We start from the raw sequence: 23564 nt of genomic DNA, 5'->3' as shown, positions 1-23564 counted from the left end.
AGTAATATAGGCTGGATGTGAGATCTGTGTCTCTCCCAGTAATATAGGCTGAACATGAGTTTGAATTTCTCTCCAAGTAACATAGGCTGTTTGTGAGTTTTGTGTGTCTATCTCTCTAATATAGGCTGAATGTGAGCACTGTGTGTCTCTCCCAGTAATATAGGCTGGATGTGAGGCCTGTTTGTCCCTCCCAGTAATATAGGCTGGATTTGAGTTAGTTTTATCTCTTCCAGTAATATAGGCTGGATATAAGTTATGTGCGTATCCAGGTTGCTTCATTAACTCATAAAACAGCACAGTTTCTATCTTGCAATTATTTTTTTGTGATTTTCTCCATGTCTTATATTCTCTTCTCTCCATAAGAATTTAGATACTTTCTCCCCTTTCCATAGTAGTCTGTGTAACTCCCACCCCTCCTCCTGCTATTTTGGATGTGGTGCTGTTTTGGAAAAAAAAATCTACCATGTTTTTCTTATTTTGTACAACCCCTTTAATGCGGCCCTTTGATATTACTCAGAGCTGCTCTTGCGGTTTCTTTCCATTGTATTTATCATTACAAATCTATTCTCCCTTTAAATGTCATAGACCAACTGCAAAACCGTCCTAATCCCACAAGACACCGGGGGAAACACTTCTTCTGTCTCTGAAGGTCACTGCCGTCAGTAGCTGTAACTCTGCTAAGATGACACTAACTTGCTTTGCAAGAATGCAGATGCTGGCACTAGTCCGTGTAAGAGGGTAGCAGATGGCTGCCGGAGACTGTGCATGAAAGCCGCTTACAGAAGCCTTTGGATTTTGGGTGCCAGTCAAATATATTCAGAGCATTATCCTGGCGTCTGGAGGTAATTCATGATGCAGAGAGGGGGAAAAAAAAGTGCTAAACCCTTTTAGAATGTTTAACGATTAGAGCAGGTGTTTCTCATAGTAACTAACAAGGCTGTACTGCTGGTTGCTACGCGGAATGTTCCTGCAGGAATTGCTTTGCAGACACTTACTAAATTTGCACGGGAAAACTGCCTTTTTACAAAATGACAGAAGATATGGTGATAATATATGGTGTTTGCAAGTGGCGTAGAAGAGGAATCAGGCAGAGGAAGTGTGCAAAAGACAAGTGCAAGGATGCTGTCAAATCCTAGACTGTTTCCCTAGGGTGTAATGAGACAACTTGTTCCCATGAACCCTTTGGATTAGGGCAGTACCAATTACCTCTATGGATTAAGGCAGTACCCATGACCCCTTTGGATTAGGACAGTACCCATGACCCCTTTGGATTAGGGCAGTATCCATGACCCCTTTGGATTAGGGAAGTACCCATGACCCCTTTGTAGTAGGGAAGTACCCATGACCCCTTTGAATTAGGGCAGTACCCATGACCCCTTTGAATTAGGGCAGTATCAATTACCTCTATGGATTAAGGCAGTACCCATGAGCCCTTTGGATTAGGACAGTACCCATGACCCCTTTGGATTAGGGCAGTATCCATGACCCCTTTGGATTAGGGAAGTACCCATGACCCCTTTGTAGTAGGGAAGTACCCATGACCCCTTTGAATTAGGGCAGTACCCATGACCCCTTTGGATTAGGGCAGTATCAATGACCACTTTGGATTAGTGCAGTACCAATGACCCCTTTGTATTATGGCAGTACCCACAAGCTCTTTGGATTAGGGCAGTACCCATGAACCTTTTGGATTAGGGAAGTACCCATGACCCCTCTGAATTAGGGCAGTACCCATTAACCTTTTGGATTAGGGCAGTATCAATGACCACATTGGATTAGTGCAGTACCAACGAGCCCTTTGTATTATGGCAGTAGCCACGAGCCCTTTGGATTAGGGCAGTACATATGAGCCTTTTGGATTAGAGCAGTATCCATGGGTCCCTTGGATTAGGAAAGTACCCATGCGTTCTTTGGAATAAGGCAGTAACTATGACCTCTTTGGATTAGGGTAGTAACCATGACCCGTTTGGATTAAGGCAGTACCTATGACATTTTTGGATTAGGGCAGTAATAATGACCCCTTTTGATTAGTGCAGTACCCATGACCCCTTTAGACTAAGGCATTACCAATGACCTCTATGGATTAGCGCAGTACCCATGACCCCTTTGGATTAGTGCAGTACCCATGACCCCTTTGGATTAGTGCAGTACCCATGACCCATTTGGATTAGGGCAGTACTCATGACCCCTTGGAGTCAGAGCAGTACCTATGAACCCTTTGGATTAGGGCAGTACCCATGACCCCTTGGAGTCAGAGCAGTACCTATGAACCCTTTCGATTAGGACAGTACCAATGACCACTTTTGATTAGGGCAGTACCCAAGACCCCTTTAGGCTAGGGCAGTACCCATGAACCAATTGGATTAGAACATTCCCAAAGACCCCTTTGAATTAGAGCATTAACATTGACCCCTTCGTATTAGGGCAATACCCATGACCCCTTAGATTAGGGCAGGTTAAATTTTTGCAAAGTTACTGAAAATCTGTTGTTAGCAAGTGAAATAAAGGCACCGCAAGTGTTCAAAAAACAAGTGCAAGGATGCATTTCAAGTTTTAGGATGTTTTGTTTTGGTGTAATGATGTATCTTATCTCCATGACCGCTATCAATTAGGGCGGGTTTATTTTTGAAAAATTGCAAATAAAATTGTGTTTGCACGTGATGTACAGTTGCGCTCAAAATTTTACATACCTCGGCAGAATTTTTGCTTTCTTGGCCTATTTTCAGTAGAACGAAGTGAAGGTTCTGGAGTGGCCATCTCAGTCTCCTGACCTTATGATTTAAAAAGAGAAAACACAGTAGTTTGACAATAAATGGCTTCACCCAACCACTAACCATGAGTGGAGGAAAAAGCTTTGGTGTTATCATTCATATTCTCTGAAAAAAGGCCAAGAAAGCAAAAATTCTGCCGGGGTATGTAAACTTTTGAGCACAACTGCAATTGCAGTGTAAGTGTGCACAGAACAAGTATGGATCGCCCCCAGGGGTCGCCAGGTTGGCGGGGTACTAGGAGCCAGGCCCGGTGGATTTCAACGGGAGATGTCACGGTAGCTGTGACCCGATCCGTGTCCCTGGGCGTCCATTGTAAAAGGGGGTTGTTGAGTGTGTGGTTGATGATTAAAGTTTATTAGTGAATGATTCGTGACGCCACCTGTGGTGTTCGGCAATGAAGATGTTAAGCCGACGCTGCAGACAGATCCTCTGGGACAGATGGTGTGGTGCAGCAATGATGTTATAGCCCTCCACAGGCAGGGCTGTAGTCCCAGGGCAGAGTAGGTGAAGTGACACGTAGATGGTGAAGTGTCGGGGGCAGGGGATGTAGCAGTGCTGGGCAGGTTGACGCCGGAATAAGTGGAGGACACCAGGGTTTGTAGTTCCAAAGCTTTACTCACAGTCTGTTGTGGCACAAGAGCCCGCATCCGTGCCGTGTCTTCCGGGTCAGGAGTTCAGCCAACCTCCAGGCAAGATGAAGTCCTCCCTTCCAACACTCCGCCAACATATGTGCCTTTTCTGAACGTCTCGTCTTTTAGCGCCTTTGAGTGAAGTACTCCCAGTACTGAGTTACACTGGAATTCCTCCTGTCAGATGTTCCTATGAATGCTGCTTGTACGGCAGACAGCTGTAGCCTGCATCGGGGACTCCTTGCTACAAAGTCCCGGCTCACTATCGTTGCTGTTGTACCCCCAAGTCTTGTGTGGGAATCAAGTGGTGACAACTTCTATTCCTCCGGTGTCTGTCGCAGGGCCATTAGTATCCATACAACCTCGGGGACCGGACCCCGGCCTTGCGCTGTGAACTTGAGAAGGGTTCTGCTCTAACCCTATTCCTTAGTCCTCCTCTCCTTACGTTCCGCACTAATCCTTCTTTCTTATGGAGAGAGTCAGGCTTTCTTTCAATGTCCCTGTGCCAGCGGACCTAGGTCACTGAGGTCGGCTGCAGCACTTCCTTCATCCATCCCACTCAGGGGATCTTCTCTCCTCCACTGACTCTGTCAGACTGACTAAATCCTAAACTCTTCCCGCTCTTTTGATGCAAACTAAACACCACCCGCCTCCCAGCACGCTTCCTGTTCCCAGCAGGGAGCCACCAAAGGGTGCTTTGCTACACTACTGTGTTGTGTGGGATGCAGGTGTTGGAGTGTGGTCAGGAGTCTCCACCTTACCTGGATGGTGGGGTACCACACCTCAGGAGGAGATGCAGTACCTCTGTGGCGACTGAACCCTCAGGGGCGCCACAAGTACAAGGGTGCATCTGGAATTTTAGGCTGTTTCCTTAGAGTGTTGTTATGATTGGGTCACCGAGGAGGAAAGCAAGACCAAGCTAAGCCACAGAAAACCAGAGATGATGGTAACTAAGCGGATTGCAGACCCCTGATCCTATCCACACAACTAGCAGTAGCCGTGGAGCGTACATACGATGATCCTAGACGCCTTGACACAGCCGGAGAAATAAATAAGCGTAAAGCAAGAAAGGGGAAATCTAAACTGCCCCAGAGCAGACTCCAAAGGAATAGATAGCCCCCAAACATATATTGTCGGTGAGACAAGATATAAACACAAACGCAGGTAGGAAAATAGACTGAGCAAACGATGGGGCCCAAACTAACCACACAGGACAGGAAAGGAAGACTCAGTCTGCAATCACACAAAAAACCCTGGTTCAAAAAATGCCCGACACGTCTGATAGAAAAATACTGAAGTCACTAGACTTTGCCCACTATATCAGCACTCTGGTATATTCTGTAAACAGAGCAAAAAGAGGCCAATCTAATAAGGGACAAAAACAAACTGGCACAAGCAGTAACATAAGGATGGAAATTCAGCACAGCCCCAGCCGGAGCTGGCTGAACACACAAATCTGAAATAGACAAAACCAGATCAAATGGGAACATTAGCAAAAGAATACTTAGCTGAGCATGCAGGGACTGAGCTGGAAACTAAGACCTCAGGAGGCAGGAAAAAATCACCAGCAGCGATAGAGGGAGTCGGCAGTCTTAAATCCAGTCAGAAAATCCAGATCTCCAGTCATCCTCCTCATTATCAGTTGGCAGGCCTCTGTTAATTAGATCAGCTCCATTACCTCCAGTAATCACCAGAGGGAGCCCGGAAAGAGAACTCACGACCCCTCTGTCAATACAACCAGCTCCTCTACCTTCACTAGTAACCATAGGTAGGCCAGAAAGCGAATTCACAACAGTACCCCCCCTTGAGGAGGGGTCACCGAACCCTCATCCACGCCACCAGGCCGATTACGATGGGCCCGGTGAAAAGCACGAACCAAACGAGAATCCAATATTTTCTCTACCTCATATTCCACATTGCTTTTAACCAATACAGGGTCAGGAGGTGCAGCCATAGAAACTACTGGCTCCACAAACCTCTTCAACAGAGATTTATGAAACACGTTATGAATCTTAAACGTAACTGGAAGAGCCAATCGGAAAGAAACAGGATTAAGAATCTCCAAAATCTTATTGTCACGTGGACCCGTCCTGTGTGACACGACCCGCAGGCCGGTAACTAAAACAACAGGACATGGCACGTGTAACTGTCCTGTGTGACACGACCCACAGGCCGGTAACTAATACAACAAGACACGGAGGAAGGGGAAACAGTTACAACGGTGGGCCCTGCGATAGGGAACAGGGACGTGGAGACCTTCTGCACTCCCCTTAGTCAGTGTCCCTCACACTCCTAACGTTCCCTAGGCCGGTTCAGCACAGGGCGCCGATCAGGATACCTGTCACCCTAGCACACCCTACCCCTATCCCTTGCTAGAGAGCTGGGTGGTGCAGGCACTGTCCCCACCGCTGCTCTAATACACACCAGGGAAAAACACAAACAGGGAAACACCACTTAGCTTTGCTCTGTAGCTCTTGCTCCCAGCAACATAGTCCAACACCAGAGTGCAGCTTTCCTCCTGAATAGCTGCTACCAAGCTCTGTCAGAGCTGCAAGGAAATCCCCTCTGACTCCTTCCACACCAGGACTCTGACTGTGCTGCAAGGAGCTCTCTCTTGCTCCTTTCTCCACCAAGGATGGTTGGACATGAGCAATATCACCAACACCTGCTCATAGACCATGTGACCCAATATAGGAAATGGGGAAGGTCAAATGATCAGGGGCAAAAAGCTGCTATATCCCCACTGGCCACCGGGAGCAAAAGGCAAAGCAAAGAAAACATCAAGTGCAATGACCCTAATGGCCACCGGGGGCAAACTATCATTAAGCACACAGCTTAAGGAAAAAAAAAGAGGTTACTAGTGCACTTTATCTGTCATGATCCAGCATGGACCATGACACTTATAAGGTCCAATGAATCTTGGCTTGAACTTTGGAGTCGCAACCTTCATAGGAATATTCTTTGACGACAACAAAACCATATCGCCAACTTTAAACCGGGGACCAATGGTCCTATGCCGGTTGGAAAACCGTTGGGCCTTTTCCTGAGAGAGGGACAACTTATCCACCACTTGGTCCCAAATCTGCTGCATTCTCTCTACCACAGTGTCAACACTTGGACAGGTCGAAGATTCTACTTGCCCTGAAGAAAATCGAGGCTGAAACCCAAAGTTACAAAAAAGGGCGACATCAAAGTGGCAGAACTAACTCTACTGTTTAGCGTGAATTCGGCCAAGGGCAAAAATGAGACCCAGTCATCCTGATCAGCAGATATAAAACTTTTCAAATAGGACTCCAAACTCTGGTTTGTTCTCTCTGTCTGCCCATTGGTCTGAGGATGAAACGCAGAGGAGAAAGATAACTGAATTCCCAGTTTGGAACAAAAAGCTCTCCAAAATCTGGAAACAAACTGGACTCCTCTGTCAGACACAATGTTCTCAGGAATCCCGTGCAACCGAACCACCTGTTGTAAAAACAAGGGTACCAACTCTGAGGAAGATGGCAACTTTGGGAGTGGTACAAGGTGGATCGTCTTAGAAAATCTATCACAAATCACCCAGATAACAGTCATTCTCTGAGAGACAGGAAGATCAGAAATAAAATCCATTGAGATATGGGTCCATGGCTTCTTGGGCACCGGCAGGGGCATCATCAACCCACTAGAACGAGAACAGGGTTTAGACCGAGAACAAGTTCCACAGGACTGCACAAAATTCCTGACATCACGAGATAAGTTAATGACACATAAACCAGACTCATATTATCTAAGCACCGGATGTGCACACACCCTATAAGTGCCTTACAATACTCCACTATGGACAAACTCAAAAACCTGAGGACAATAGGAGTTTTAAATAAAATATGTATATCCTTTATTGCTACATACAAAGATTAATTAAAATGACACACGGACAGACAATAAGATAAAATAGACAAAGTAATCAAATGGACACCAAAACCGAGAAATGTGCAGTGGTGATCAAGCCATGTTAATCAGTAGATCCCTCCCACAATAGTATTCCCCCATAATGAACATGAATGAATGTATGCCCTCACAGCGCTATCCTAAAGTCCGGCTATCCATAGCCCATAATGTCCTACTCAGGTCTGAGTAGCGCTTGCAAAAGAGGGAACCACAAGAGCACGAAAACAGGGGAGGCAGGAGGGAGATGAAGAGTAACTACTCACATGGCAGAGCACAACGCCAAGTCCCGGGACACCCGACGCGCGTTTCGCTAGTACACAACTAGCTTTCTCAAGGGAAAGTGTGGTAAGTGTTGTTCCAGGGCCTTTTTGACCACATCCCAATTGATCACGTGACTAACAGCTGATCTATGGCCCTGACGCCGTATGCAAAGCGGCGCATGCGCCCATCCCCAGCATCCACCAGCCCGCAGCGCCCGGCGGCGCCCTGTCAGTAAGCGAGCGGGGACGGCACGTCCTCAGTCGCAAACCGACCCAGGCATTGCCGGACGGACCGGGCCAGGGGAGATGGGAATGCCGCGCAGGCGCGCAGCAACAGCGCCAGGCATTGATGTTCAATATAGTACTCATGTCCACACCAAACAAATAATTGTTACATGATGCAAAGATTTAAAAAGCAGAAGAAGATGAATTGATCCTTTGACATCTGGATATACTGGGTATATAGTCATGGAAAATGGTGATCATAGGATATCAAGAGATCGTCCTTGTATGTCAGGGAATCCAACCTCTCCATCATGTAATTGATGTTATTTGAATGCATTACTAAAAGATAGCTGAAAAAAGACAAACAAACAATATTAAAAACCAAGAAAAACACAAACCCTTAAAAATACAAAAATTGGAGGAAATATACCAAATACAGATAAACATCATAAGAAGGGACCAAAATTAAGGGAATCATTCAACCCAGCGGGTTTCATTGTGCCCAACTGCACAATCCATTTCAATTCTCGTTGCGCGAGCAGCCTTTTTATGTTGCCGCCCCTAATCCCAGTATGGACCAGCTCAATCCCCCTCACCATAAAGCCAGATGGATCACAATTGTGTACCGCCTTAAAGTGACGGGGGATTGTCTTGAGATCACAATCATCACCCACTTTTTTTGCTGCAACTATATCACGAACATGCTCCCTCACACGTATCCTCAATTCCCTAGATGTAAGACCAATATAAATGAGGGGACATCCGCAGATGGCATAATATATAGCATTACTGCTATTACAGGAGATATACTCCTTGATGTCATAATTTCTCAAACCATCTGCGGAAGAAAATGAATCTATTCGAAGGACATTACTACAAGCCAAACAATGCCCACATCTAAAACAGCCTTTCACCTGTTTAATATATCCAAATGGATTTTCCTTTGGTGGCACATAATGACTTTTCGTTAGTAAGTCCTCCAATTTTTGTATTTTTAAGGGTTTGTGTTTTTCTTGGTTTTTAATATTGTTTGTTTGTCTTTTTTCAGCTATCTTTTAGTAATGCATTCAAATAACATCAATTACATGATGGAGAGGTTGGATTCCCTGACATACAAGGAGGATCTCTGGATATCCTATGATCACCATTTTCCATGACTATATACCCAGTATATCCAGATGTCAAAGGATCAATTCATCTTCTTCTGCTTTTTAAATCTTTGCATCATGTAACAATTATTTGTTTGGTGTGGACATGAGTACTATATTGAACATCAATGCCTGGCGCTGTTGCTGCGCACCTGCGCGGCATTCCCATCTCCCCTGGCCCGGTCCGTCCGGCAATGCCTGGGTCGGTTTGCGACTGAGGATGTGCCGTCCCCGCTCGCTTACTGACAGGGCGCCGCCGGGCGCTGCGGGCTGGTGGATGCTGGGGATGGGCGCATGCGCCGCTTTCCATACGGCGTCAGGGCCATAGATCAGCTGTTAGTCACGTGATCAATTGGGATGTGGTCAAAAAGGCCCTGGAACAACACTTACCACACTTTCCCTTGAGAAAGCTAGTTGTGTACTAGCGAAACGCGCGTCGGGTGTCCCGGGACTTGGCGTTGTGCTCTGCCATGTGAGTAGTTACTCTTCATCTCCCTCCTGCCTCCCCTGTTTTCGTGCTCTTGTGGTTCCCTCTTTTGCAAGCGCTACTCAGACCTGAGTAGGACATTATGGGCTATGGATAGCCGGACTTTAGGATAGCGCTGTGAGGGAATACATTCATTCATGTTCATTATGGGGGAATACTATTGTGGGAGGGATCTACTGATTAACATGGCTTGATCACCACTGCACATTTCTCGGTTTTGGTGTCCATTTGATTACTTTGTATATTTTATCTTATTGTCTGTCCGTGTGTCATTTTAATTAATCTTTGTATGTAGCAATAAAGGATATACATATTTTATTTAAAACTCCTATTGTCCTCAGGTTTTTGAGTTCATCACGAGATAAGGCAGGCCACCAAAAAGACCGACTCACCAAATCTCTGGTACCAAAAATACCTGGATGACCAGCCAATGCGGAGCAATGAACTTCAGACATCACTCTCTTCCTCCACTGGTCAGGAACATACAATTTTCCCATAGGGCAACGTTCAGGTTTGTCCTCCTGAAATTCCTCCAGGGCCCGTCTCAAATCGGGTGAGATGGCGGAAAGAACTACCCCCTCACCTAAGATGGTAGCAGGCTTGGTCACAATAGGAGAATCAGCAAAAAAACTCCTAGAAAGGGCATCTGCCTTGACATTCTTGTGATGCGCTATCTTGTCCCCATGACTTCCTTTGGATTAGGACGTATTTGTAAATGTAAATATATGGGTGTTGCTCAGAAGAGGGTCGATTTGAAGTTTCTTGGGCCCAAGACAGCCATAACGTGTCATTGGCAGGTCTGGTCTCCTCATATGGGGCACAGGAATATTTGAGCCCCCCAAGGTCCAACATCCAGGCTATAACACCATCCCCTGCCTTTGATTTAGACCCGCCCCTGCGGATCAGACTTTCTAACCTTCGAACGCTTTACAATCAGAAGCATCATGTCTATTGAGATGCACCCATTCCTGAGACAGGTACCGCTCCAAGCAAGACATACACTCGTGACTCTCATAAGGCATTTGCCAGACTGCGGCCATACTGTTAGGATTAAACCTATCTCCTAAATGTAGGCAGAAAGTGGCACTGCAGCGACAACTGCAGCAAATTTTTCAGATGACCTTGTTTTTTTATTCCCAGTGACCATATAAAATCCTCGTCATCCTCAATGCCGCCATAATACTGCTAACCACAGTGTCACATTGCAGCATGATGACACAATGATACAACTTCAATAAATAAAATTATTCCAAACAGTGACACGAAAACAACGATGGTCCTTCAGAAACCGAAAAACATTACCGTACCAGGCAGCACATTGCTATACGAAACTGAAAATAATGCCGCCAAAGTGGTCACATAAAACCGCAATATAGTGATGAAAGAATGTGATACGGTAGCTGTCTATAGATCCCATGAAGATGTGAGCAAAAAATAAGGAATGGAAAAAAAGACGCCGGCAAAAAACATTGCCACTGCCTCCATCTGTGCTTTGTTGTAAATGCATTATCTGGGATGGATGCCAGCGGGAAGGGTCGGCCATGCTTCTGTGGGACAAGGGATTGATCTTGGCCTCCAGCCATCAGCTATGGGAGGTATTTCACCTTTCCAGCTAAACTGAACATTAGCCATACATTTAATAGTGAAAATTGTCTGTCTGCCCAAGACTTCTACCCCTCTGGTTAGGACAGGGTTTGCGCAGGGCTGCCGTTAGGGGAGGGCAGACTGGGCAGTTGCCTAAGGCCTCCATGCACAGAGGGGGCCCCATTTACGGCATCTCATAATGATGTATTGATTTCAAATTCAGGTGTTTTTTCCCCCCATTTTCAGTTGCTCTGTTTACCGTCAGTGAATTGAGACCTTCTAGTTCACACGTAGCGTTTTTACTAGCTTTGTTTTCCAAACAGGTGGGAAATGACGCAGCATTTTACAGAAGTCTTTTCTTTGTATTTTTAATGCAGTTTTTTTTTTGCATTTCTGTTTCCTTGATGTTGTTCGGGAAAAACCACAAGAATTGGCATGTTATATTTAAAAAAAAATAAAAATAAAAGCAGCATGGGTTAAAAAAGCAAGTAAAAAAAAAATCCAACATGTGAATGCAATTTTAGGAATCGTATTCCTTTTGCAATTCATGTAAAATGGATGGAAAAAAAACGTAGCCGAAAAGCATTTTTTTCCGGCAGTGTTCTGCAAAAGCATCAAGATTGATGACATTTCCAAAACCTCATTCACAAATTGCATTTATGTAATTGCCGTTTTGACTTCTATTACTTTTTAAAACTGCAGCTTGTCAATTCTATAACCTTTATTTACTGATTTTTTTCACCAAATTAATTTAGAGGTCTGGGGGTGTCAAATGAGTTTAGGGTTTAGGTGTGATGCAGATTATAGGGTTTGTGGACATATTTATCCACACCTTTGCTGTAAGACATGACCCTTAAAAATGCTACATTTAATATTTGTACCTTACTCAATGCTGGAGTTTCACCCAATGAAAGGCTTTTTCATGGTCACATCTCCTGAAATTCCCTGAAAAACACATTTTGGCAAATTTCATAGGAAACTAACTGACCTATCATGAGATGATAGGCAACTGAATATCCTGGATGGCACCCAAGGAAGCATGAGGAGGACATGAGTGTTTCTCCTGAACCCAGGTGGCCATGGTGAGGGTTTTAGGCCGGAGTCCTACACAACAAATGTACGGTATTACCAATGTAGGGATAGCCCTGAATTTTTCGGATCGTCTTTGTCTTGTACTAATTACAGAATATCCCAAAATCTGCTTCTAGGTAACAAACACAAGCCATGGATGGAAGCCCAGTACCAGGGGATCATCATGGAGAATGACAACACAGTCTTACTCAACCCACCTCTCTTTGCCCTAGATAAAGATGCTCCATTGAGATACGCAGGTACTGGTCCAATAAATGGAAGGATACATCATCTATCAAAGTGATCTCCAACCTGTGTACCTCCATATCTTCAAAACTATCATTCCCATCATACCAGGAGGGCCCCAGGTTGGACATCTCTGATTCGTGGAATTAATTATCTTCCTTATCGCAGGGGAAATCTGTGGGTTCCGGATTCATGGAGCAGGAACACCCTTTGAAGCTGTTGTTCTTGATCGGACGACAGGTGAAGGTCTGATTCGAGCCAAGGGTCCGGTGGACTGTGAGGCCCAGAGGGAGCACACCTTCACCATCCAGGCACATGACTGCGGAGAGGGACCCGACGGGAGCAACAGCAAGAAATCTCACAAGTGAGCAAATTTTAGTGTGACCAAAGTGTAGAACAATGAGTCAAGATCCCATGAACGTCATCTAGAGGCCTCCTTGTAGGGCCTCCAACATTTATCCTCGTAATGTCCATTTAGGGGTGAGAACAAAACACATATGGGTCTGAGCTTTTGGAGCTGAAACTGAGTAGAATTTTCCAACTCTACGGTACTTTAAAATCTCAAAACCCCTCAAAAACTTAATGGCTATGTGTACGCGGAGTCTTTTTGCTCAGCTTTTGAGAGGAAACTGAGCAAAACTTCCGTTTTTGAGGAGGATTTGAAGAGCTTCCTGTCAAATCTCCTAAAATAAATGCTGTACGCACTCCACCACTTTCTGCTCCGAAAACTCAGCAAAAACCCTCTGTGTGTACGTACCCTTAAAGTCAAAGGGTATGGAGTTTTTTGGAGCAGATTCTCTCCAACATCCTCTTCAAAAACTACTTCAAAAACTCTTGAAAAACCGTTCTATTTCATTTCTATGGGAATTCACTTTGCTGTTCATACGAGGAGATTTCGAACATTTTTTTTTATTGTAAAGGTTTTTACATAGTTACATAAATTGAAAAGACCTAGGTCTATCAAGTTCACCCTTTCTCCTCCAATTATTGAAAAAAATGGTGGGGGAGGGAAAGAGAGTTTGAAGGGAATCCTGAAGAAAATATCTCCAAGCTAGACAATGTCCAGTCAAAAAGATGGGAAAAAAAGTCTTCCGAGTAAGAAACAATTCCAAAAATTCTTCAAAATAGCTACAGGAAAAAGAGAAAGGTCTTCCCAAAACTCCACAGAAAGGAGCGTTTCCTGAAGTAGTTTCTGCTTCAAAAACTGGAGATTGTGCTATTCAAGCCTCGTAGCCTCACAAAATTCTGTATACACATAGTCTTTGGTGCTCTGGTAGGTTGGCTGTTATCAAAACATAGTCACCCCTCTAATATTTGGTTGTTGTATGGGCATATTGGGACACCACCAGTTCTTTTACCAGCGCCTCTCCCAACTAAGTGACCGTCACAGCCGTCATGCCATCTTGTTAGCATCTCTCACTTATTTTATTTTTCTCTCTTCTTTGTCCGCCATAGAGCCACAGTTCACGTCCGAGTCAATGACGTCAACGAGTTTGCCCCCGTTTTTGGTGAACGGGTCTTCAGAGCTTCAGTCACTGAGGGTCGTATGTATGAACGGGTACTCCGAGTGCAGGCGTGGGACCAGGACTGCTCTCCTCAATACAGCCAGGTCTGCTTCTACCAGATCCTCACCCCCAACGTGCCCTTCACTATCGACAACGATGGTAAGTCACATCCATTCATCTACTCATCGGTGTAATCTACAGGGGGGGCCATTTATGTGGAAACACCTGGGTGGGCCATTTATAAAGTTGGATCCAAAATGGCCGACTTCAAAATGGCCACCATGGTCATCACCCATCTTGAAAAGTTTTCCCCCTCCCATATACTAATGTGCCACAAACAGGAAGTTGATATCACCAACCATTCCCACTTTATTTAGGTATATCCATATACATGGCCCACCTAGGTGTATCCATATAAATGGCCCACGCTGTATTGTTCCCTGGTATCGGCCATTTCAGGAATCTGAATTGCTTAGAAAGATTTTTTTTTTTGTAGGAGTCTGAGAAAGTCAACGGACACCCCCTTTAATCGAAGCCTTAATAGTTGTCACGCAGAAACAGAATTTTTATCTTTTATCGTTGACTGAATTGGATCTTATGGTTTTTCTTAGTTGGCTTTGCTTCTTGACAGGTTATATAAAGAATACGCAGCCTCTGCAGGCCAGCGGGGAACGCTTGATCAGATTTACGGTCACGGCGTATGACTGTGGGAAGAAGCGAGCCGTAGAGGACGCCGAGGTGGAGATCCAAGTGAAGCCCACCTGTAAACCCAGCTGGAGAGGTTGGTATCATGGAGCCGCTTCCCCATAAATACCTTCTTGTTGTGGACTTGGTTTGTGACATTCAGGATTACGTACCCAGGGTGACGAACTGTTATTAGGGCGCGGAATACAAAAGCATCACTGATTGTATGTGCCCCGAACAATGGTGCTTTGACTCCTGGAGCCCAGAGAACAATGATGCCCTGACACACGAGATCCTGGCACCACGGCACGCTCATAATGTGCCAGGATATAAAATGTGCATTATCCAAAAATTCTATAGCGGCTCATCGGCACATTTTTTCCTAAACTTTTTTGGGTTTTTAAATACGGTATATATTACAATTTACCTCCAGGGATATTCTGCTGCCCACCCTGGCATCGGCAACTGCAGCTGGAGCAAAGCAACCACATGCCAAGTAAATGTCGTGCAGAGACGTCAAACCTGCAAAGGGTGATACCCGGGCTTAAATAAATATATTTAGACCCTTTATATTAACCCTTTTCCAATATCCATTGTACGTGTGCGTCATATGTTGTGTGCGCACCGTATACTGCTGCGTCATACAGCCAGCACCTGCCTCTAACAATCAGCTCTGCGCTATATCGTGGTCAGTGTCTAACAGGGTGTTTCAGTGGCTCGATCCCAGTGGAGCGTCCATTTGGGCAGTCGGGTGGACATGGCAGCAGCGGGCTGAGCTTCATAGCAGATCATTACATTAAATATTGTAATACGGAAGAATTACAATAGTTCAAGCAATCAAATGATTGCAAGTTCAAGTCCCCTAGGGGAAGTAAAAAAAAAGTAATAAAAGAGTTTAAAAAAAACAGATTTGAATCACTCCCTTTTTCCAATATGAAAAAAAAAAATAAGAGAAAAATAAAAGTAATATGAAATATGAAAAAAATTAAAAGGGGAAAAAAGAAATATTAATATATACATATATATATATATATATATATATACATATTTAATTTATTTATTTTTTTCAGTACATTACATAGTAAAATGGCTGGTATTATTCAAAAATACAACATGTCCTGAAAAAATAAGTGATGAAACAGCTATGTCCATGGAGCAACAAAAAACAGTTATGGTTCTTGGAAGAAGGGGAGGAAAATATCAGACTGGACTTCAGTTGTCAAGGCTTGCTGAAAGTTGTAGGTTCTCAATAGGTCCTACTCTGAAGCTTATGGTGTAGACATATTACAACTGGAGGACGCAGGACAGTAGCCCGGTCTTTTGGTTCAGTGGTTCTCAATCAGTGGAGGATCCTCGTGGGCGGTTACCTGCAGGGGGCGGAGCCGCTGATCACCTGACTCTAGATAAAACATGTAGGACGCAGCAGAGGAAGAGTGGAAAGGAGGAGGAGGTGCTGCTGTGTAACACTGGGCAGAATGGTAAGAGCACAAGACGGGGGTCTCCTGGGGTGTAGCTTTGGCCCCAAGACCCCAACAGACTCCAGTATTACAATTGGGCTCTTTTAGAGTTTTTTAGTTGGACGCACAAGCTTCAGTCAGTGACTCTCCATAAAGAGAAGGAGGTGCCGCTGTGTAGCACTGGGCAGGATGGTAGGATGATAGGACTGTGTCTCCAGGGGTGCAGCTTTAGGGCCCTAGAGCTGAGAGGCCCTCTGCTACATAATTGTCATGCGGTAGGTAGGGGCTCTTTTATAAATTTAGGAATTGGGCCCACCACGCTTCCTTGGCTGTTAGGGCATGCTGAGAGTTGTAGTTCTGCATCAGGTCCTGGCCAGGTGCTCGTGGCATGTACACACACCTCATTGCAGCATGGTATCTGTGTATTTCTCACTGTTTGTGCCGTTACATTAAACCCGCGGTCTCTGCCCCGACAGGCTGGAACAAGCGTATAGAGTACGTTCCTGGCACCGGCAGCCTGGCCCTGTTTCCAACCATCCACCTAGAGACCTGCGAGGAGCCAATCTGGAGTATTCAGGCCACGGTGGAAATCCAGACGAGTCACATTGCCAAGGGCTGCGACCGCGATAACTATTCAGAGAAATCATTGCGCAAGCTGTGCGGTACGTCCCTCGCCGTGTAACACAATGCCCGTGGGGCTGGGAGATAAGGCACATAATTCCCTGGTATTACGCTGTAATAAGCCGCCGGTGCACAAACACAGGTTACCGCCAGCCGTATAATAGCTAGAGACAATGCAGAGCTAAATACGGGGCCCCTGGGACTTGGGGCCCAAGAACTTTCTGCTAAACCTCTGTTTTATTGCAGAAGTCCAATTATGAGTCTGGGGTGTCGGGAGATTATAAAGGGTTTTTAATTTATAAAACCCACCATATTAGGAAATATTATCTGGGGTGGTCTTTGCTTCAGGACCGAGAAGCTAGTACTAAGAGCTGGAGGACCCAGCATTATCTATATAGCTGTTGATTTACATGTAATTATTCATTTTTCCTGCAGGGGGCGTTGCAGGGAAACGGAATACTAGCTGCCAGAGATTACAGCTTTTTGCCAACAGACAAGCCCCTTAGAGGAATGTGTCAGGACATTGATAGTCTAGCTGATCCCAATCATAAGGATAAAGGGGTCAAAGCAGAGCGCCACCCTTCCAAGCGTGGTTGTGTCTGGTACTGCAGCATTAAAATAGGAGCGATCAGAGAACTAAGCCCCTTAGTTAAGAAACAACCATGTTTTATTTTATGTGTTAATACCTCTGCTTGCTTTTAGGAGCTGCTCCAGGCGATGTTGACCTTCTACCCCCATCCAGCCCCACCTATAACTGGACCCATAGCGTTCCCATACAGGACACACAGGACAGTAGCCCGGTCTTTTGGTTCAATGGTTCTCAATCAGTGGAGGTTCCTCCTGGGCGGTTACCTGCAGGGGGCGGAGCCGCCGATCACCTGACTCTCTCTTTCTGGCTGAAACATTCAGGGGGCAGCGGAGGGAAGAGCGGAAAGGAGGAGGAGGTGCTGCTCTGTAACACTGTGCAGAATGGTAAGAGCTCAGGGCGGGGGTCTCCGGGGGGTGTAGCTATGGCCCCCAGACCATAACAGACTCCGGTATTATAATTGGGCTCTTTTAGAGATTATTTAATTCAATCAGTGACTCTTCAGCTTTAGCAAAACTCCTCCTCCCAGCATTGTCTGATAGGATGCCTCTGTCAGGACACGCTGGGGGTTGTAGTTTTGCAATAGTGAGTGAGTGACAGGTTAGCAATCATTAGCAAAAGGGACTGAGCAAGCGCTAAAGGCCCACACCGCATTTTTCTCATTGCTTAGCCCCTTTTTTCATTCCCCCTTTCCTCCAGATGGCAGCTTCTCGCACTACACGCTGGCCGTGCACGGCTGCAGGATCTCATTCCTCTACTGGTCCCTTCTGGACAGCGCTCACCCGGTCAAATTCCTTTGGAAGCTGGAGCAGGTAATGATATACAACTATGACAATTGGGCATGAGAGGGTTAATGAGATCCGGTATACACGGATGCGTTATGGGGGGATACGATGCCCCAGATACCGCGCCTGTCATTTATGCCCCCCCCCGTGCTCATTGATATCATCCCACCGCCCCATAAAAGATCAACATAGTCCTCTCCTGAAATACTCTGTGCTGCTTCCATTATATAATTCCCATCTCGTTTCTTCATGCGACGTGCGGCCCCATATTCACCAACATCATCACATGACTGGACAGGACTCTGACCACCCCAATCAGTTTATTACACTCCATTACTGAAATACTCTGTGCTATACTCTTAAGAGTTTTGAACAATTGAGAACAGAATTTCACCTCCCGCACGTCTTCTTTTATCAGTACTTACAGCTAAGACATGCATTGGAAAAACAGAGAAGGACAAATCCGGTGATAGTGACACATAATCAAACACTACATATGCTACTTACATCTGAGTCTTCTAGGGGACTTATCTCTGAATTATATAAAAGACTATTGCCTGCCCATCTGGAGACATATCCACTGACTGCTGCTAAGAATAAGTGGGAACGGGACGTTGGCCCCCTGACGGAGGACCAGTGGTCCGATATTCTAGAACAGGTCCCTAAAATGGCGGTTTCTGAGTGCCAGCGGCTTTCGCAAATATATCTCATTCACAGGGTATATAAAACACCCAGCTTATTATTTAAAATGGGACTTAGGCCCAATACACAATGTGTTAGGTGTGGGCAGGATGATGCCCACTTGATGCATGTTATGTGGGAGTGCGGGCACATTGGGGATTTCTGGAGGCAGACCCTGGGACTCATAGCCCAAGTATACCATATCACAATACGACCGTCACCTCGTCTATGTTTGTTGAATTTGTGGGAGGAGGGGGTTGACCCGGACTCTGCAGTGGCCCTGGGAATAGCACGCATCCTGTATCAGGCAAGAAAGATACTTGCATATCATTGGTTGGATCCTATGCCACCAACGTTGTCAGAGCTTAAAAATAAACTAAATAATGTCATCAGATTGGAAAGGGGGGCTTATTTAAAAAGAAATGCATTAAGAAAGTTTTACAAAATTTGGCAGCCATGGATGGAGTCACCGGGTCTCCCCTCGGGCGCACTGGTACGGGATGCGATGTTGGACCAGTTGCTGTTGTGCTTGCGATGAGGGGATGCTTGGGGGGTGAAAATAAAGTCTAGTGCCCTTTGTGGCGAAGTAGATTTTGAGTGGCGCGGTGGGAGGGAGCTGGGGTGGATTGGACCTGATATCCGTGGGGGGCGGGGGGGGGCGAAATATGATGCGGAGTGGCGCGGCTGGCGGGGATGGTTTTCCCGCTGAAATGAGGCACTGATGTATAATTTTGATTTTTGTTTATTTGTGGAGCCATGTTGTTTATAGGCTCAATTTTATGCAAATATCTGTGTTTTGAGATTTCTTCTTTTTATTTATTCTTACACAGGAAGAGTTTTACCCTTTAAATAATATTTGCTCTCAATGTAAATTTTACTAGCTATATAAGATGTCATATTCTTTCTGTATTGATTCCTGAATGTTTAATAAAAAAGATCTGATTAAAAAAAAAAAGAAATACTCTGTGCTGCTAGCGCTAAACTTGCCCATCATTATTAATAAACTGTGAGATAGGCGCCACTGCATGAGGACAAAGAATCCGACAGGTTAATATCCCACCTGTCCGATCTACGTGGCCCCCTACGTGTGCAGGTCCCACATCTTAGATTGGAGGGCGTTAGTGGCTGTCAAGCTTTTGGGGTACTATAATTCTCAGCATGCCTTGCCAGTCTGTTTCTGTGCGTTATCAATTCAAAACAAAGTGATCGCTTGTAGATCCCTGCACAATACCAGTCTCCTGAAATCCTCTGTGCTGCTGTAGAGATCTCTACTATTATCATACTGTATCATAATAAATGCTCCGCGGTGGTTTCAATATTCACATTCTCAGGGCAGATATAAATATTCATAATAATCCATAATGAAATGATGAATATTCCTCATACAATCACTGACGGCTCATGCCAAGGAGGATCTGAGAGGAAAGCGGGAGGACAGATGGGAAGGAACATGTTCACACTGGCTGCAACCATCACTATGTATTAGAGAATCGCATGTATAGCAATTCCCTAAAATACTCCAATGACTGAAATCTCTCTCTTAATGAGATGGTCCGGTAATACTTATGGCCGACTTCAGCCTGTCTACGAGGGCTGACACACTAGATACAAGTCTAATGGTGCTCTTACTGGCCTGTTCACACCATCTGATGAAAACTGATCATTCTGTCCCCAAATAGCATCATGTTGTCGGCAGCATATTCTCAGTTTATACAGGACGATGTGCTGGCAATAATGACGATGCTTACACTAGCTACAATGTTGCAGGCTTAGAACTCATCATTGTTGCAACAACATAGCAAGAAGGTTCCGGCAGGGACATTGACTGATCCAGACATTGACTGATCCAGACATTGACTGATCCGGGTATTGACTGATCCGAACATTGACTGATCCGAACATTGACTGATCCGAGTATTGCCTTATCCAGGTATTGACTGAACCGGACATAGACTGATCCAGGCATTGACTCATCTAGGTATTGAATGATCAGGACGTTGACTGATCCAGGCATTAGCTCAACTGGATATTGACTTATCCGGACATTGACTGATCCAGATATTGATTGATCCAGGTATTGATTGATCCCTTTCTGATGATAACTATGCAGTCGATGATTTCTTCTGTGTCATACATGGCTCCTTATCTCACCTCCTCCTCATCACTCCTGTGACATTTCTTCTTCCCTGCATCTTCCTTCGTTCTCCTCTTGTCTTTGCTCCTGTGTGTTGTGTAAACCAGAGGAGGCACCGGCCCGGGGTGCAGAACCCAAAAGAATTACGTTTGTAGGTGTGAGGAGGAGATGGATGGGAGACACTTGACATGTCGCTGCACCACCTGCACACAGCATGGACCCTTCCCCCTCGCCTGGATTTTCCCTCATTTTGGCCTATTTTTCTTGGTGCCTATTGTACCAGCTTGTATCTCCTGTCCTCATTTACTGATCAGCCATTGTATGACAGGACATGTAGTGACATTATGGGGCCTTTACTCTCCACGTCTCTGCTCATTCTACCTCACCTTCTCCAATCATCTCCTTCTTTCCTATTATCTCTATACTGTGTACCCCTGACTGGTTCTTCCAGTCTCCCATTGTGTCCTCCTTCCAGATTCTTTCTTCCTCACCTAACTCTACCATCTCCACCTTACTAATGCATGCCTATTCTTCTCCTATCCTTCTCATCTATCCTCTCCATCTTCTTCAGTCATTTCTTTTCTCCTCCATAGATACTTATTAGCTCCTACTTACTCATTACTAATTCCTTCAACCTCAATAACTTCTCATCTCCTTTTTTTCTCCTTTCTTTTCTTTTCTTCTCATCTCGTCTCCACTTTCCTTTTACGCTCTCTTCCTCTCCTATCTTCTTTTTTAATTTCTTCTTATCTCTTTTCTCTTCTCTAAACTTTGCCCCTTCTATATTCTTGTTTCTACTCCTCTTATACTCCACCTCTTTCTTTTCATCTCATCTGTTCTTTTCTTCACTTTTATCCTTTCTTCTTTTCTTCTACTTTACTCCCTTCTTTTCTCCTCTCACGCTCTTAGCTTTCTGTACACTTTTTTTTCTCCTTTCTTCACTTCTCTCTTCTCTTCCCCCATTCTGTTGTTCTCTCCTCTCTCATCTTTTCTTTCTTTTTCCCTTCCTCTCTTCATTTATCCTCTCTTCTCCTTTCTACACTTATCCCCTCACTTCTCTCAGCTCATATGTACACTTTCACCTCTTCTCTTAGGTTCACTTTCTCTTTACTTATATTTTCTTCTACACACTTCACACCTCTTTCTTCCTACACTTCTCTCCTCTCTTCTTCCCTCTTTTCATCTCTTTACCTCTAGTTTCTCTACTCTTCTTCTGACTTTTCCCCCCACAACAACTTGTGGAAGAAAGAAGCTTAGTGCATGTTGAATTTCAACTTATTCAATTATTTTGTTCTCTGGGGAAATAAGTTGCTAGTAGAGGCATGCTTCCACCTCTTTCTTTCCTACCTTCTTGGTTTCTTACCCAGCACCATCTTTCCTTCCACCTCTTTCTTTCCTGCCTTCTTTATACCTTCTTGGTCTCTTATCCAGCACCATCTTTTCTTCCATCTGTGTCTTTCCTCCTTTCGTTATACCCTTCTTAGCTTCTTACCCACCACCATCTTTCCTTCTACCTCTTTCTCTTCTCCCTTCTTTATACCCTTCTTGGTCTCTTATCCAGCACCATCTTTCCTTCCACCTCTTTCTCTTCTCCCTTCTTTATACCCTTCTTGGCCTTATCCAGCACCATCTTTCCTTCCACCTCTTTCTTTTCTCCCTTCTTTATACCCTTCTTGGTCTTATCCAGCACCATCTTTCCTTCCACCTCTTTCTCTTCTCCCTTCTTTATACCCTTCTTGGTCTCTTATCCAGCACCATCTTTCCTTCCACCTCTTTCTCTTCTCCCTTCTTTATACCCTTCTTGGCCTTATCCAGCACCATCTTTCCTTCCACCTCTTTCTTTTCTCCCTTCTTTATACCCTTCTTGGTCTTATCCAGCACCATCTTTCCTTCCACCTCTTTCTCTTCTCCCTTCTTTATACCCTTCTTGGTCTCTTATCCAGCACCATCTTTCCTTCCACCTCTTTCTCTTCTCCCTTCTTTATACCCTTCTTGGTCTTATCCAGCACCATCTTTCCTTCCATCTCTTTGCTCGCTTGCAGTCTTCTTCTCTCTTCATCCATTGCACTTTTCTCCAACTACATCTAAGCAGCTTGTGTCTCTCAGGTCTGTGACGTGGAGTGGCATCATTATGCTCTGAGCCTCGAGTTCCCAACTGTGTCTCTGTATGTGGACGGGGTGACATACGACCCGGCACTCATGCACGATAATGGAGCCCTTACTCCTCCCAAGCGCCAGGCCAGGATGATGATTGGTGGCTGTTGGACGGGTAAGAAGGAGTCATGGGAAGCAATAATGGTGATAATGAGACTTGGAATCCTCTAAGGATTTTGGGTAAACAGTGGAGGAGATGTTCAGGCTGAAGCTACTAGTCTTGCATAGGTCTGACTTATTAGACCAGTGGCTAACTTGCCTCATTTCTCATGGTCTTACCTATTAAGCTGCTCACTTCATCTGCTTGTCCAGTGTTTCCAACTTGTCCTGCATGGACCTAACCTTTCCAATCTGTACACTCTCCTCCCGACCAAGGCTAGTACTAATTTCCCAATCCTATAAAACTCATCCTAGCTACAAACTAGTCATTAAATACCGAAACACTTTGCACAAATACGTATTGGTTTCTTTTAACAGAGGAGAAGATTTCAGTAAAAGTGAATGATGGCGAAACTTCAAGAACTTCAGGTACAATGTAAAATTGCAGCAAAAGTGCATGTGAGGTGCAAGGGCTTGGCCCACCCAAAACTGGAAACTGTTACAACCCAAAAT

The 23564-nt window shown here is 45.0% G+C and overlaps 1 protein-coding gene across 2 annotated transcripts in view; it reads left to right on the top strand.

Moving 5' to 3' along the window:
• Positions 1-23564, top strand: part of CLSTN3 (calsyntenin 3) — a 72766-nt gene that overhangs the window by 17507 nt on the left and 31695 nt on the right. For both annotated transcript variants that reach the window (XM_073552978.1, XM_073552979.1), the window contains exons 3-11: positions 12237-12359; positions 12514-12709; positions 13801-14009; positions 14482-14631; positions 16468-16653; positions 17315-17584; positions 17898-18010; positions 22905-23067; positions 23430-23480. In XM_073552978.1, coding sequence (XP_073409079.1) covers positions 12237-12359; positions 12514-12709; positions 13801-14009; positions 14482-14631; positions 16468-16653; positions 17315-17584; positions 17898-18010; positions 22905-23067; positions 23430-23480 — 1461 coding nt within the window. The remainder of the gene's footprint in view (positions 1-12236; positions 12360-12513; positions 12710-13800; positions 14010-14481; positions 14632-16467; positions 16654-17314; positions 17585-17897; positions 18011-22904; positions 23068-23429; positions 23481-23564) is intronic.

Source organism: Dendrobates tinctorius, unplaced genomic scaffold (assembly GCF_039654945.1).
Source record: "Dendrobates tinctorius isolate UK_male_01 unplaced genomic scaffold, ASM3965494v1 ptg000196l, whole genome shotgun sequence".
NCBI classification, from domain to species: Eukaryota; Metazoa; Chordata; class Amphibia; order Anura; family Dendrobatidae; genus Dendrobates; species Dendrobates tinctorius.
This window is presented reverse-complemented; position numbering and strand designations above follow the sequence as displayed.